This window comes from Patella vulgata, chromosome 1 (assembly GCF_932274485.2).
Source record: "Patella vulgata chromosome 1, xgPatVulg1.2, whole genome shotgun sequence".
Lineage (NCBI taxonomy): Eukaryota > Metazoa > Mollusca > Gastropoda > Patellidae > Patella > Patella vulgata.
In genome coordinates this window covers 15,101,440-15,117,092 of record NC_065879.2, presented here as the reverse complement: position 1 = coordinate 15,117,092, position 15,653 = coordinate 15,101,440, and the positions used below count along the sequence as shown (strand labels likewise).

Here is a 15,653-nt window from a genome sequence, read left to right as displayed (position 1 = left end):
GCAAACAGTTGATTAAGTATAATAATGGAGTCTAAAACCCATCAACACACACATACGGTTACGGCTTTTCTATGGTCACGTGTGCAATCCTAGCTATTAGAAGTTGGTCCGGACAGTCGCATTCCATATAATCAAAAACAAACCTTTTATCTTTTCGTAATAAATTTAAACTTGTTGTCCTCTGTCTTCGTCCACCTTGTCGAAATTTGCTGGACTGGAACCTCGACATATTGACAAATGTTAACGTTTAGTTGATATTTAGTTAATATAGAATCCCAACGACAAAACACAGGAAAATATAGGTCTCACTAGTATCCTTGTTGAATCAATCTACAATCTCACCAGAAGTAATACACGACAGTTTATATTAAAGTATTTACAAGTGCAGAAAAGTCCACTGTCAATAAATCGTATCATCGTTTCGTAGCAATATGCTACACTTGGCCTTATTTGGTTGACAAACACAGCAATAAACTTCTCTGCACGCTCCTCGAATTACGACCACATCTAAACATCTAGTCATTAAGAAACCAACTTAAAACATATAGATAAATTCCTGATCCCTGTGTAACGCCACGTTTAATTTCTTCCCTCACTGTTCAATATTGATGTCAACACATATTTGTCGAAGGTCATGCATATCAATCAACTTTGGCCATTTTTTCTCACAAAATTGCATTAGGAAATACACTAAAATACGCGAGCCTTGCTGAACGCCACGTTGCTACTTTCTGTCAATGTCCTCAGGTTTCTGTTAAGTCATTCTTAGTTACCTTTAAGCAACTTTCAGAGATAACGTTCTTTTATTCAAGTGTTTCAGTGCGCGAGGTCGTATTCTTGTTTGTTTTGTATCACCACGTCCTGCTATACTATATCGCTTACTAATATATAGCCCCGGGCCAAAACCTGTTTGGGATTTCAATAGTAGGGTGATTTATAAATAGATTATTCAGTTCGGCGGGATACTATATTAATGTCCGTCTAGGTGTCAAACGATTGTGTTAATCGGAGTGCCTTTACTGCTGTGTTAGCTACTTCGTTTTGGTAATTAATAATACAATAGTATGATGTATTATTAATAGTTTATTCACTTCGCCAAGATAGAGATGTACTATAATAATAATAATAATAATAAGTCAAGGTAAGTTCCTTGAATGACATTTTGAAGTAGAGGTATAATATTCATAATAACACAACTTTATGGATTTACTACTTCTTGGTTTATTACATGCAACGTTTCAATACTCTTACAGGTATCTTTATCAAGCAATGATCAATAATGAATAACAACTCTACATTTATAGTACATCCATGAGTAAGAACCATTTAACAATAAAAACATAACATTAATTAAGACTATAACAACAAACATTTCCCTTTGAGTATGGCTTTACCATTTTTCTTCAATCTAAGGTGTTAAAAGTGGGGATTGAAGCCACCGCCTAAGCTAAAATGCAATCAAAACCCATTAACCACACCATCAAATATTTATATGACTAATTTCAATACATTATGCATAATTAGTTAGGTTGAACCCACCCCCTCTTGCTCATACATTTACCATATTATTATATAGAAAATTTTTTAATTATTGTTCCAATAGAACAAATAAGTTATAGTAGCCCTTATAAATAATAGTTCCACTGATAAATAAAATTTTTAATTTCCACTCCACTGATACGAATAATAACTTATAGATCCACTCCACTGATACCTGTAAGAGTATTGAAACGTTGCATGTAATAAACCAAGAAGTAGTAAATCCATAAAGTTGTGTTATTATGAATAAGTCAAGGTGTCAAATGATTGTTTATCAGATTGCTTTTACTGCTGTGTATTTAATTGATAACATCATAGTATGACGTAATATTAATAAATTATTCAGTTCGAAGAAGTAGGGATGTGCTATATTAATATTAGGCTAGGTGTCCAATGGTTGTGTTTATCAAATTGTCTTTATACTACTGTTTTATCTACTTTCGTTTTGGTAATTGGTAACACAATTCACCAAATTGCTATAATTTTAAGTCATTCACGTCTGTCATAACGAAAACACTTTTATTGTAGGTGTTAATTTGATTTCTGGAGAATTTATTTACTGAGGCGAGTCTAAAATTAATTTCGCTTTTTTGAGGTAATAATAAACTGAATAGGAGATATACAGCGTGTTGCTATTATCTGCTAAAGATGGGGAAAATACGAAATGTTTTAATTAACTAGGAATATATTACGATATCAGCGAAAGATAATATTATTTTGAAGAGCCCTTTCAATGTTCAATGTCGGGATGCCTTATTGGCTGAAATCAAACATAACGTTATGTTTAACATTAATCTTAACAGAATACAATAAAAGTTACCACTAATATTAGATGTTTGTTCGAAATTATCGTACAGTCCGATTCACCCGACAGAGTTTCTTGAACATTTCATTTTATCAAAGTTTGTTATTATCAAAGTTTGTTATTGACAATTAAAACATGTCACACCCTTAATTCTTCGGCTCAAATATCCATATGTTCCACAACATAAATTCCTGACATTCAGCTAATGTCCACCACTTGAGTTTAGAAGAATTCGTTGAATAAATAGAAGAATATCTAAACCTTAGTCGTCGTTTTAAACTCTAAACACGAGAATAAATTACCAAATTAGATAAGTCTATTGTTCACTTTATAATAATATGCACCGAATTTAATATCGCCGTCAGACTTTGAATTTGTGCACTTCCAGGACGGAACTAGGAACGGAGAGTTGTGCCACTCGATAACGATGCTGGTTCGCTGCACTTCACTTCACCTTGCACGTGGTAGACCGAACATAAATAACAACATCCTTACCTCGTGAAAACAATACATCAAATACTAGTAGTAGATATTTAGCATTCACAGGGAGGTATGCATTACGAATATTTTAACTTCCGCTCTTATTTACATCGGTATGCGTTGCACGTATTCGTTATCCTCTAAACATATGCATGTATTATTCTGCCAACACGCCCTTGTGACTTCTTGATATATTTTTGTATACGCACAAATGTCATATATTGTTATTCCTCAAAATGGAGACGCATAAATTGAAGTGAATTAATTTAGGCTGATGCATGTCTACTTGTTGTATTTTTAGCGATTGTTGATGAAATGAGAATTAAATTAAATCGTCAAGCTCTAAAAGAAGAACATTTAATCTATTTTTGTACAAGTAACTGTAAATATAGTCGTTGAATAATATCCACAAGGTTTTTTTAAATATTATATCGAAAACCTTAAGTGATTGTTAATCGTCTTTAAAAATCATTGAATTAATCTGATTACAATATTACAGCGTACATGTTGCATATGTTCATGTATTTGTTAATTATGAACTCATAAATTTTATATAATGCGCAATTATTCATATATGTACTTATACAGTTTGTCCCTTTCTGTACTGCAATTATATATGATGTCATTTATGTACTACACGTATCTTACTATGTACTGAAATTACACAATTATGCAGTACAATCATAAATGTTTTCCATTTGTGTATTGCAAGTGTACATGTGTGTACTGCAAGTGCCCATTTATGTACTGCAAGTGTCCATTTGTGTACTGCAAGCTTCCATGTATGTACTACAAGTTTCCATTTATGTATACTGTAAGTGTCCATTTATGTACTGCAAGTTTCTATGTATGTACTGCTTTATATTTATGTACTGGGATATCCATCCATGTACAGCATTTATAAATATTGTCCAGTTATGTACTACAATTATCCATTTACGTACTGGGGCTATATTTATGTACTGCAATTATCGATGCATGTACTGCAAATTTTAACTGGAACCATCTGTTAAATAGTTCTAATCCCACTGTATTGTTTGTTCTGTCTGCTGATTACACTGTATTACTGTATGTTAAGACTGGTCTCTGTTGTTGCATGTATCTTGGTAAGACATGTCTAATTAGTCTAAACCGAGGCCAAATACTTTATATAGTAAATACGGAAATATACTTATCTCTATCACACATATATTTCCGATGTAGCAGCTGCTGCTCTTAAATGAGGATTTATTCAAATTGTAAACACTCGTTGCTAATCACGTATTTTAGAAAGAACACGTACAGGCAAATCGTACACGGCACTCGTCACCAATTACAACTAATTCTACAGACAAATCGTACACGGCACTCGTCACTAATTACAACTAATTCTACAGACAACCCATCGGTATCCACCGGAACTAAGACTAGTAATTGTTTCCCCCTATTTCACTTCTTCCTGGAAGTACACGTATACTCTATATCGTGCACAATACTCGTTGCGGGCTTGAATTTTGATTGTGAGCTGGCCATTATGTTAAGTTCATCAGTTTCTCTAAAGAAACGTGTAAGCAACTTCCCAATTAAACAAGACGTGGAACCAGGTGGTCTAGAACGTGCACAAATCCGTATGGAATAACAGAGCTACATGGTTTATCTATCGACAGTCCACATACATATGTTGCTAAACAACACAGTTAAAATATAATATTTTTAATACACCGCCTTGTTGGAAACAAGAGTATCTACATGGAATGCCGTCTGTGGTCTCGTTCGTATAACCTCGTCATTATCGATTAACAGTCTCTCCAAGAGTCACATCTTATTGCAGTTGTCAAAATTTGAAATTCAACCATATCTATATCCACTCCGATGTTTTGCTAACATGAGTTCAACCCAGATGAAGTTTATTTGCTTGAATGTCAATAATATCTAGGTCCAGTTCAACCAATCGTCTATCGGGCAACACGCAGGCCAATGTTTACAATAAAACCAATTTGCATTTTATTGTAGATCTAAGTAGGTATTATAAAATGGAGTCATTTATTTATGTTGAAAATAAAGGGGGTCAAATTGAGAAGCCTTGTCGAACTCCATTACGGTAAGGGAGGGTATTTTGTAAACCCTGGATTACATTAGTTGACGTTTTGATGTTTATAGATTATATACAATAGAAATGGAATGAAATGGGGTTTAACAGGGTCAATGAGGACGGGGATTAATATATATCCTAGAGTTTAATGACTAAATCGAGTTTTATTGCATCCACTGTTGAATAATTGCATTTACTTGAAGATATAAATGTCTTGCGTTATCAACACTTATTCAGAATCTCAGAATACGTGTATTAAATATAGTCCATTAATTCACAGTTTAATATTCCTGTTTAATTGGATTAATATTTCGCTTCCGATTAAATTGGATTAACATTTTGCTTTGTTTTGATAAATATTTCGATTGCTTTATTATGTAACCTAGTCGGTTACGTTTCTTCAAACCAATGCATTTTCGAATAGTAAGTGCAAGGGCACTGCACACCCAAAAAACAATTACACAAAACAAATTTACGGACAAAAGACAATACGCAGAAATCACAAAAAAGGTACATGTGGATTGAATAAAGGGAGAGAATGAGCATAATAATATACAATTATCTATGCGATACTATAAATACTAAAACTATATTGTCTAAATCAACTAGTATTCATTCGGACGGAAGCGTAAATCAGAAAATGGAAGATGTTGCTTATGATTATAAAGTCTTTATCAAGCAGTTTTCTCCGCGTCCTCCGGTTTCTCCCAAAGGAATTAATGAAATAAAACTGAACCATATGTTAGTTCCGAAATGACCTAGATTGAGTCGTGTGGACTTTAAACCACACTCCTCTCCCTCATTGGTCAAGAGCTAAAATGTGTGCTATGATTTTAGTGTCCAGGCAATAAATCCGTAATTTTGTATTTGAGTTTTCTCCGGTTTCTAAAGACCGCTACGCGCAAGCGAATCATTGAAATAAAAGTGAAGCATATGTTAGTCCCGAAATGACCAACTGTGTGTCGATCTCTCTCTCTCTCTCTCTCTCTCTCTCTCTCTCTCTGGGTCCCCCGGTTTTCTGACTGCTAATAACTGTATCATATTATGATAGTCCCTAAATGGCCTAGTTTATGTCGAGAGGTCGTGTTTAATGTATGTTTTGTGTTACAATAGTTGACAGGCTGTCCACATGGATGTACGTGTTGTACGGATATCGAGACTTACACACAGAGAGAATCTAGGTCAGTTAATCTTAATGAAGTCAGGAAAGATGTACTTATATATCTACATGGAAGTAGGTTATATCTAACACCCCTTGTTACAGTAAGGAAATAAATATATCTATACTTCATTATGAAACTATATTTATTATTGTTTAATGGGCCCGTGGCTCTAATCTATAGAACCTTAACGGAGCTAAATCGCTAATCTTTGGCACCTAGAAATGGACACAAATGAGTCGCAACGCATATAATAATGTAATATGAACGTATATAAACTGATTTATATTCAATCGTTTCTGTTTGTACTGTAATTTCTAATCAGTAATGTTCGGCGAAATACGCGAAGTGTTCAACTTGAATGGGAGTCTTTAGCGTCTGGTTATTCCAGTCTATGTATATCCTGTGGAATATGTTTAGCCTCGTTCGTCGAGTCGCTTCATTACAAATGGCATTCGAAAGCATTCTGGCGCGCGATTCGTGTGCCAATTTTAAAATGTTCATTATGGCTTAAATATTGGATATCAGAACCCCATCTTTTCACGGTAAGAAAAGAACTTCAATGTTGATTTAAGTCGTGTTTGCAATGTCGAAGAGAGAGAGAGAGAGAGAGAGAGAGAGAGAGAGAGAGATGGGGATTAACGTCCACTCGACACAGACTAGGTCATTTCAGGACTAACATAGGGTTTAATTTTATTTCAATAATTCGCTTGCGCGTAGGGGTCTTTAGCAGTGGGAGGAAACCGGAGGACCCGGAGAAAACCCACGAGGTTGGACAGGCAACCCTACTCCTTGTCACGTACAACCGGGGATTCGAAACCACGCCAGTTGACTAAATGACAGGCTATCCAACCCTGCCGCAATGTGGAAGACTGTGGATGATATTGAGTAAGCGACTTGCCTCCTTTAACATAGACGAAAATGGGTCTAAAAGCACGTATTAATGGAAAATGAATGTATATAAAGTGATTCATATTCACTTTTCAAAAACAATTATTATAATTATTTATAATACTAACTGCCAAGGGTTCTTTTACGTCTACGCCAATGTTTACACGGGACCTCGGGTATACCTCCCATCCGAATGACTTGATACTGTTCCTTGCCCCCCCCCCCACACTTGAAAGTGTTCCATGCCAGCCCCCCCCCCCCCGCTGCGGCCTGCAAAACTGACAAACAAGGGAAAACCACGCTAGAACCTTCTGGAAACTGTCTTGGTCAACACTTGAGTCGATCCCGAGCACCCCCCTGGCTATTTGATTCTGGTTTTGTTTGTACTGTATGTACCAAGGTAGATATAGAATTTGTGTAAGGAGTTAGTTTACAGACAGCAGGAGGTGTGATAAATAGATTAGACTGTTCTAGCTGTACATATAACAAATTATCATGTCTACAGGCTGTTTATTATCTTGTACACCAGTTAATCACAATTATTTTTCTTTTCTGGTATTACGTATTTTGGGGGTCCAACAACAAACAGAAATGAAATGAAATGGGGTTTAACGTCATACTGTTCTGCGTCATACAAACTTAGAAAAGGAAAAGAAACGAAGCAAACAAATAATAGTTATTGGTATTCAAAAATGTCATTTTACTAAAATGTCAAATGTATATGCATGTAATTGAAAATAATTGTCAGAGAATTACCTATAATCACACAAATACTTCAGTACGACGGCTACTGAGTGTTGCAGTTTATGAATTAGTTTCATTAGCACGTAGAGTTTTTAAAATAGTAAAATTTTAAAATGTACATATACGTTAGTACTACTTGTGCTTTGTGAAAAGAGAGCAAGGTTACGATAAAAATTATCTAGATATATGAATTTCTAAAGGTATGTCAGCATGAATCGTGCAATTCACGAGTTCATATAAAACTAAAACTGTTTCCATCAGAATCACAAAAACTCGTAACGTCATGACTTACTTTTGGTTATCGAGTATGTTGATATATTAATATGTTTTTGTACTGAAGTCAAGGACATAAGGACATACATTATGTTAAACAACATTGGGAAGTCGTTTATGCAAATATTTTTGTACTTTTGGCTATATTTATTCAGTTATCAAAATTTAAAAACCTTAGAGCTAAACACAAATTTTATGTAATGCAAAAATAAAAACAAAAATATATTAGAATATTATTTATGAAAATATATTTTTACTTTTGGTTAAATTCATTCAGTTAATTTAGACAAATTTTAAAACCTCACAGAAGTAGGGTTAAATTGTTTCAATGGCATTTAATAATTGAACTGGAATACATAGGTCACAATTCTATGGAATACAATTACTGCTTATTACTGAACGACGTTTCGACTAGGCTTCTTTAGTCGCTCAGTAATAAACCGTAATTGTATTCCACAGAATTGTGAATTATGTGTGTATATGGCTAGTAAAATAGACTTAAATACCTAGCTGTACGTGGTGTAAAAAGGTGCGGCGAGGTTTCTCTAAATCTCTTCTATTATAAAATTATAAAAGAAACTGTTAAACAATTATTATAAATAGCATACGGTCTGTCATTGAATCAACTGGTGGGGTTTCGATTCCCCGGCTGTACGTGACAAGGAGTAGGGTCGCCTGTCCAACCTCGTGGGTCTTCTCTGCGTCCTCCGGTTTCCTCCCACTGCTAAAGACCCCTACGCGCAAGAGAATTATTGAAATAAAAATGAACAGTGGGTTAGTCCCGAAATGACCTAGTTTGTGTCGAGTTGACGTTAACCCCCCCCCCTCTCTCTCTCCCTCTCTCTCTCTCTCTCTCTCACACACACACACACAGACTAATGACAACAAATTATTCTGGCTATCAGGTAGCTTACTTATCATTTGACAAAGTCTAGGAGGTAAATTATACAATAATCTACCTATTTCTTTGACAGTTTTCCCTCCCCCGTCTTACTTCACATAACAAATTATACTAGCTTGCACAGATTCTTTGCCATATTGAAATGTTTACATTTTGCTTAAAACGCTGGAATCAAATTCCAAATAGATAACTGACAATTAATGAACGCCAAATATTTTACTTCTTAAATAAAGATATGTTTTTGTATTAATTATAAAAAATACCCAAACACGTCCAGTTTGTGCAAAGAAATTAGAACATACTAATTATGGTGATTTACAAACTTTATGTATAATAAAACCTTCACATTTCTCAAGTACGTCTTTGTATAGAGGTAAAACGTGCATGGTCATCAGCATCATTGATTTGGAAGATTCATAAATATATTAACATTACAAATCGTTAAAGTATTTAATTAACATTAAAAGACATTGATACGTGCCAATAGGAATAATGGTTTACTTACCCTGAGAATCCATCCATTCTTCGAGATTTAGCAGCGGATGGTGATTTGGGTGGTGGTAAAAATCCAGATTCACTTGTGTTCAGAGACGATGGTCGTCTAGTTGCTTTTCGTGGCGATCTGGTAAAACAATAGGATGATTTATTAGTATTAGCACTTTCTGGAGATAGGGTGCCCATGATGGATCTAGAATGGTGACTTTCCTCTGGTAAAACGAAGTGTACCGACTTGGGAGACGGCGTGGACGTCACACTAGAAGACGATGCAATCTCTTGCGGTTTCGAATGGTTGTCATTCATAATTGATGTGTAGTTTTTCCTTTTATAGCCCGCCTCTGCACCGATTGATATATTCACACGACCAAAAAGCTCAATACATACGGTCTATTCACGTCTATACACTCATAGCCTCAGGCTGTCGGAGAATTAGAGCGCGTCTTACGTCATAACAACGGAACTTGGGGTCACCCCATTAGAAATGTCACACACATTTAGAAAGACGAAGGGGAATGCCGCGTCCAGCCAATCAAACGTCTTGTTAAAAGTAAGAGAGAAAAAAATGTGAGCTGGGTGTTTTCCGTCCTATATATCAACTCAGTGAAGTAAACCAACCCTAAAAAATTAGATAAGAGTACGATATGTTATATTTAAATATAGCTTAGAGCACGAGCTGTCTAGATCGTACCCCAGTCCAATGAGTACATAACGAATGTTGTATTGTAAAGTATGTCAGATACCGACTGACTAGGATAAGATCACAATCACGTGTTTTAGGAAGAAAACATATTCCAGTCTCTTCGTTATTTATAGATTTTAGCTTGTACATCTTTACGTCTAAAGATAAACTATAGTCGTTTTCATAAGTCTCATATTCCCGTACAGGGAACCTCGGTGGCTTGGCGAGAAAGGTGCTAGTTCACTAACCAGTAGGTCTCGGATTCGTTCCCGGTGTTGGCCGAGAAAGTTCCTCAGAAGGCCTGGCAAGGACAGTGTCTAGTAGTTTCGATGGGACGTGTATACATTGACGTGCACGTGAAAAAACCCTTACAATATGTATTCAATGACGAGTAGGCGAATATTTTATGTAGCACACTGCTTGGCGTATGACAGTCTTACTTAGCCCGGTTGATGAAGAAACCTAAAAGGTTAAAACCCATTCATTTCATTCCTAGGGGGCAATCGAATCATCTGAAATTATAGTTTAGAGAAATTATTAATTTAAAATAAAAAAAATGAAATGGGGTTTAACGTCCTACTTTTCTGCTTCATCCGAGCTAATGAAGACAGGCAAACGTCATGCAATGTGCTATGGGGGACATTTTGCCCTGATAGTGGCGCTACAGCCTACTCTTATATCGAATTCCAACTGTCAGGGGTTCTTTTACTTGCACACGGAACCTCAGTTTTTCGTATAATCCGAAGGACTATATGTTGCCCCTATCCATGCTATTCGCCCTGCACCACACGGCACCCACAGATTAGCGAGGCAACGTCTTACTGACTGAAACACCACCATAAGATTTTTGAAACAGTATATAGATTTTATCTTGAACTTTCTTTGTTTTTTACATATGTATAAACATTTCTTTACCACATGTAGTTGTTTATAGTGATCTAATATCACACTTTCCTCCTGGCGTATCGTTTTATTTTCTATCAGATGTGGTTTTCAGTTTATTTTTTCCACTTCCAAAAATAAACATGCAATTGCAAAAACAAAAATGTTGCGTTCGATATCAATTGCGTTTCTACAGTAAGGGCAACTGGATCAATGACGGTTATACTAACGAAAGCACAATGTAACTATATTTCATGTTACTTTGGCTACATTTCAACGCGGGGCCTATGGCGTCTGTTTCTTGTTTTTCTTGGGGTTTTTTTCAAAAGAAATAACTACAGTGTTTACCAATAAAGATTACTTCATAAATGCTGTGTTTACGATTTAGATGACATCGTAAATAATTTTGGAGCATAGATGATACGATAAAGTGTTCCAATAAAAAGTTGCGCTAACCAGACTAGTTTTTGTTATAATGTGAAAACAAGTATTTATAATGGAAGAGGTGGGGGGGGGGGAGTAATGTCTCGTCAGTCATTGTTACTATATATAGAACGGAATTGGGTTTAACTAGTCATCAACACTGTATACTTTGCGACTAACATGTGTCCCCGTTTGTTTCTATGGTAACGTGTCCAAAATATGGTAGGACAGTCTCTTCTACCATAAGGTACATAATACAAATCCATGACGAAACTTAATTCCAACGTTTACAGAAACTCAACAGTCGAAGCTGAGAATCCGAATCATTTAAATACAGTTTTGTATAATTAATAGATACCTCGCTATTATATAGTATTTACATTTGCCAACAACTGATATCAGAGTTTATGATGCCTTAATCAAACACACAACTACCCATAGAGATAAAGGAGTCAGACTTATGTTCAGTCTAGGTTACTATAGATTAATTTATAAGGTGTTTGTTATGGCATATCAAAACATGTTCCTGTGGCGCTTAAACATCATAAATATCTCTATTATAAGCCTATAATAGTGTTTTCTTTGGCAGGACAACAGGAGGCGTTGCAGGGATAAGTGACCACTCTATCAAAGACTTACATATGGGAGATTCGCTGGTACTTGTCATTATACTGACATCAAAACACTGACAGTCCTATAAGTAGCCTTTAAGTAGAAATATTGTTATCAATTTAGAAAAAGAAACCCAATCATGCCCAGTTTTTGTATGAAGTTCAGTGCCGGACTGGGCCCACCTGTCCACCTGTCCGTGACAGATGGGCCTAAGCTCATTAAAAAAAGTGGGCATAAGCCTATAAAGAAAAAAGAAAAAAATAGAAAGAAAAAAGAAAAAGTGTCATGGTGGACGTTTTATGAAATTTTTACTTTTTGGGTAAGAACACTGATTTATTTGGTCTAACGCTGATCAAAAATGTGTCAAAACATTATGATGAAATGAAGAATTCCATTGATGTTAGTTTTCAGTTTAGAGCAGTTGCGGAATTTAGCGGGATCTGCTTAAATCGATCAATTTTAGTGGTGACGAGAATTTGGCTTGCTCTTTCTAATTCTTGGCTTGGCTGCCACCCTGCCACCACCATCGACCATGACCACTGATCATGGTCTGGTCATTGACTACGGAGAATAAAAGGTTTTTGTTTTTGACACTGAAGAGAATTCTCAAATTCATCTAATGATAGTGCTCTTAGGTCATTCTGTTATCTAATTGTATCAGGAAATCAAAAATTTGCCTTCTTCTGCTTTGGTCTGAAATGCTTGGAAAATGGGTTTACGGTTGTCATTTTTCAAAATTTTCCTGGGGGGAGAACACCCCCAGACCCCACTCGGACGATCGCGCGCCTTGTGCGTACTTGTGTGGTCCTTGGTCAATGACCGGACTGGTGGGCTGTGTATGTCCATCTACAATCGTATTGGATCTTACAACCCTTTACGTGGCTTAAATACATGGTTTGAAAACTCTACTTCTTAAATTTATTGGCAATAAAATAATGTTTGTTTATACTGAGTGATGTTCTATAGACATGTTCTATAGACAAAAACAATATGGTAGTATTCAAGAACAACATGTAAATTAGGTTACTTTTTTGAACATTTTTCCAAAACATAAAATATGAATTGGAAATACAATGAAATGTTCTGGGGTTTAAAGTCCCATTGTTCTGTTCCGAGTGGGCTAATGAAGACGGGCATAAAACGTACAGTGAGTTACGAGGAAAATTTTGCCAACTGCCAAGGGATCTTTTACGTGAACGCCAATGTGTACACGGGACTTCGATTTTTTGTCCCATCCGTCCTGCCTCACTGACAATGGGAAACCACGCCTGAAAATCCCGATGAACGACCTCCAGGCTAGCGAGCCTTAGCCACCGTGACTCCCCAAAATATAAGTTGGTTATAGTAGGCCTAATATAATGCGAGTTTATGAGTCAAAAGAATGTTGCTGGATGATATTGATAAATTCAAAATAAATTCAAATTTAGAATGTCCCAATTAGTGTAATTAAAGGCCAATTAAACATACATTATGCAAGAGGTAAATCGGCCTATTGCAGGTCTTTCTTTTAGGCCCGAAATGTTATATAAACTATTAATTAGACATTTTTATTAACACGAAAAGACGATAATAGACTCTCGATGCCATCTTATCTGTTCGATTTTCATTGGATTTGAATCTGAACTGCTGTTCAACTTCCGTTGATGATTTAAAGCAAAAATGGATAATAGAGACTTAATTATCGTGACAGCGCTAACGATGATAATCGAGACTACAATGATTTTGAAATAAGGTTTTCTCGGCTTAGAGCGAAGCAATCTGATTGAAATGTTCAACATATTCCCTTTACACTATCTAGATTTTAACTATTATAGTGTGAACTGCCAGTCCTTTATCTAATCCTCCATAATGTATCTGTAATGATATAATGGCAACAACTTACTCTGACTTGAATTATACGTATTGCTGCTTTAATGCTAATATTTAAGGCTTATATAAGACGTATTAAATTGATAGTTTTTAAGGAGTTCGTTATAATTAATTAAAATATTCATAGTTTCTTTAATGACGTAATAAGCTGTCTATATTTGGTCTAATGAGTTAATTTTACCATCAGACATGCGTAATCTGAGTTTTAATTACCCCTAGATCAATCAAAATAGAAGTAAATCTGATCGATGAGCAAATTAATCAGTAACCAGTTTAATTAGAAAATAGCAAATTGGACGAAACGAATCGGGTGGAGTTTAATGTCTTGTCAGGTGTATATTTATACGCGCGCCAGTGTTCACACGGATCGATCCTGTTTTTCGTCCCATCCAAGCGACAAGACTCACTTTCCTGGTCAGCGCGGGACCCCATATTTGAGGACCTAGTTTAGTCGATACCAATGCACGCAACATTAATACGAGAAGTGTTATAAAGTATTTTAGAAAAAGTAAATGTACGCGGTTTCTTTCACGACACCTATCGCTAAATATAGCTAACACTGTGGAGTGGGAGAAGTGATATCGAGTATTCTAGAAAGTGTACGCATACTCTGTCTTCTGCACGACATTCGCCACTATTTATAGACATGTAAAGTGATAATTTGTGAACGCGCTTTTAAATTCCACTTGTTCATAGCGGCACATGAAGCCACGTGTTCACACTCAATGACCCGCGTTATCAAGGGTTCTAGAAATAATAAACATACTGTGCCTGGTGCATGACAATCATTACTTCTCGAGCGATAATTTGTGGACGCCCGCGTTAAATTCCACATGACCATAATAGTACACAAAACCACGTGTTCACACTCAATGACCTGTGTCTTGAGGTGAACGCGTATCAAACATCGGATGTTATTATTATTCAACAATTTGAAGAATTTATTTGCCTGAAGGCAGACGATACGAGATTGATTAAGATGAACAAAACTTTTGCAAAAATTGAAACACAATCTCAAAATCTCAAAATGTGACAAAACGTGTTTGTTAGGTACTGTTTAAAGATGGCTTCCCGCGTTCAAACTGTGTGATTTGATGATATATTTAGACTAACTAGGTATTCAATCTGATTAATCTATCAAACGTTTACTTCAAATCCCTTACGAAATATTTTAATGTCAATAATCTTTGCTTAAGCCCCCTTGTTTGTCACTTGAATTTCAATACATGATATATCAAATATGTAATATTAGTGATTGTACACATTAAAAAAACAATCATCCCAACATTTCTATGGAAAGCAAGTGGTAAGCTACATTTTAATTGGAGCTACGTTTTCAGACTGTACTTGTATTATGCTTAACATCCGTGTGGAAATCGTTGTAGAAACGTAGCTCTCATTTAAATCCATTATCAGTAATGAAAGGGGGTTTAAAGTCCTACCGTTCTGCGCCAACCTGGTTAATGAAGATCGCGATACTCTTATTTCGAATTCCAACAACCAAGGTTTCTGTTACGTGTACTCCAAGATTTACAGGGGCCATTGATGTTTCGCCCCATTCGAACGACTAGGCACTGTTTCCACATGTCTGTGGTGCAGGACGAAAGGCCTGACAAGTTTATGTTGCTAGTTGCTCCGATAGTACGTAAACCCATTGTACACATTGGCCAGCTGCAATTCTGAACGGCCGCTGTATAAGCGACATTTCCCCATTGCACATTACATGGTGTATGCCGGTCTTCATTAGTCCGAACTAGTTTTTGATGGGCTTTGGGTTCAAGACTGGGTTTATTGAATACGACTAGTGGGTATTTATCAATATATCA

General features: G+C 35.9%; 1 protein-coding gene across 3 annotated transcripts in view; it reads right to left on the bottom strand.

The window, feature by feature from the left end:
* LOC126819563 (cytosolic phospholipase A2) overlaps positions 1–15,653 on the bottom strand; it is a 65,507-nt gene that overhangs the window by 27,638 nt on the left and 22,216 nt on the right. The window contains exon 2 of one of the 3 annotated variants that reach the window (XM_050547885.2): positions 9,370–9,486. In XM_050547885.2, coding sequence (XP_050403842.1) covers positions 9,370–9,386 — 17 coding nt within the window. In that variant the 5' untranslated portion in view covers positions 9,387–9,486. Of the gene's footprint in view, positions 1–143; positions 1,052–9,369; positions 9,833–15,653 lie in introns of those variants that run through there. The other 2 variants (XM_050547721.2, XM_050547803.2) reach the window with 2 other exon arrangements.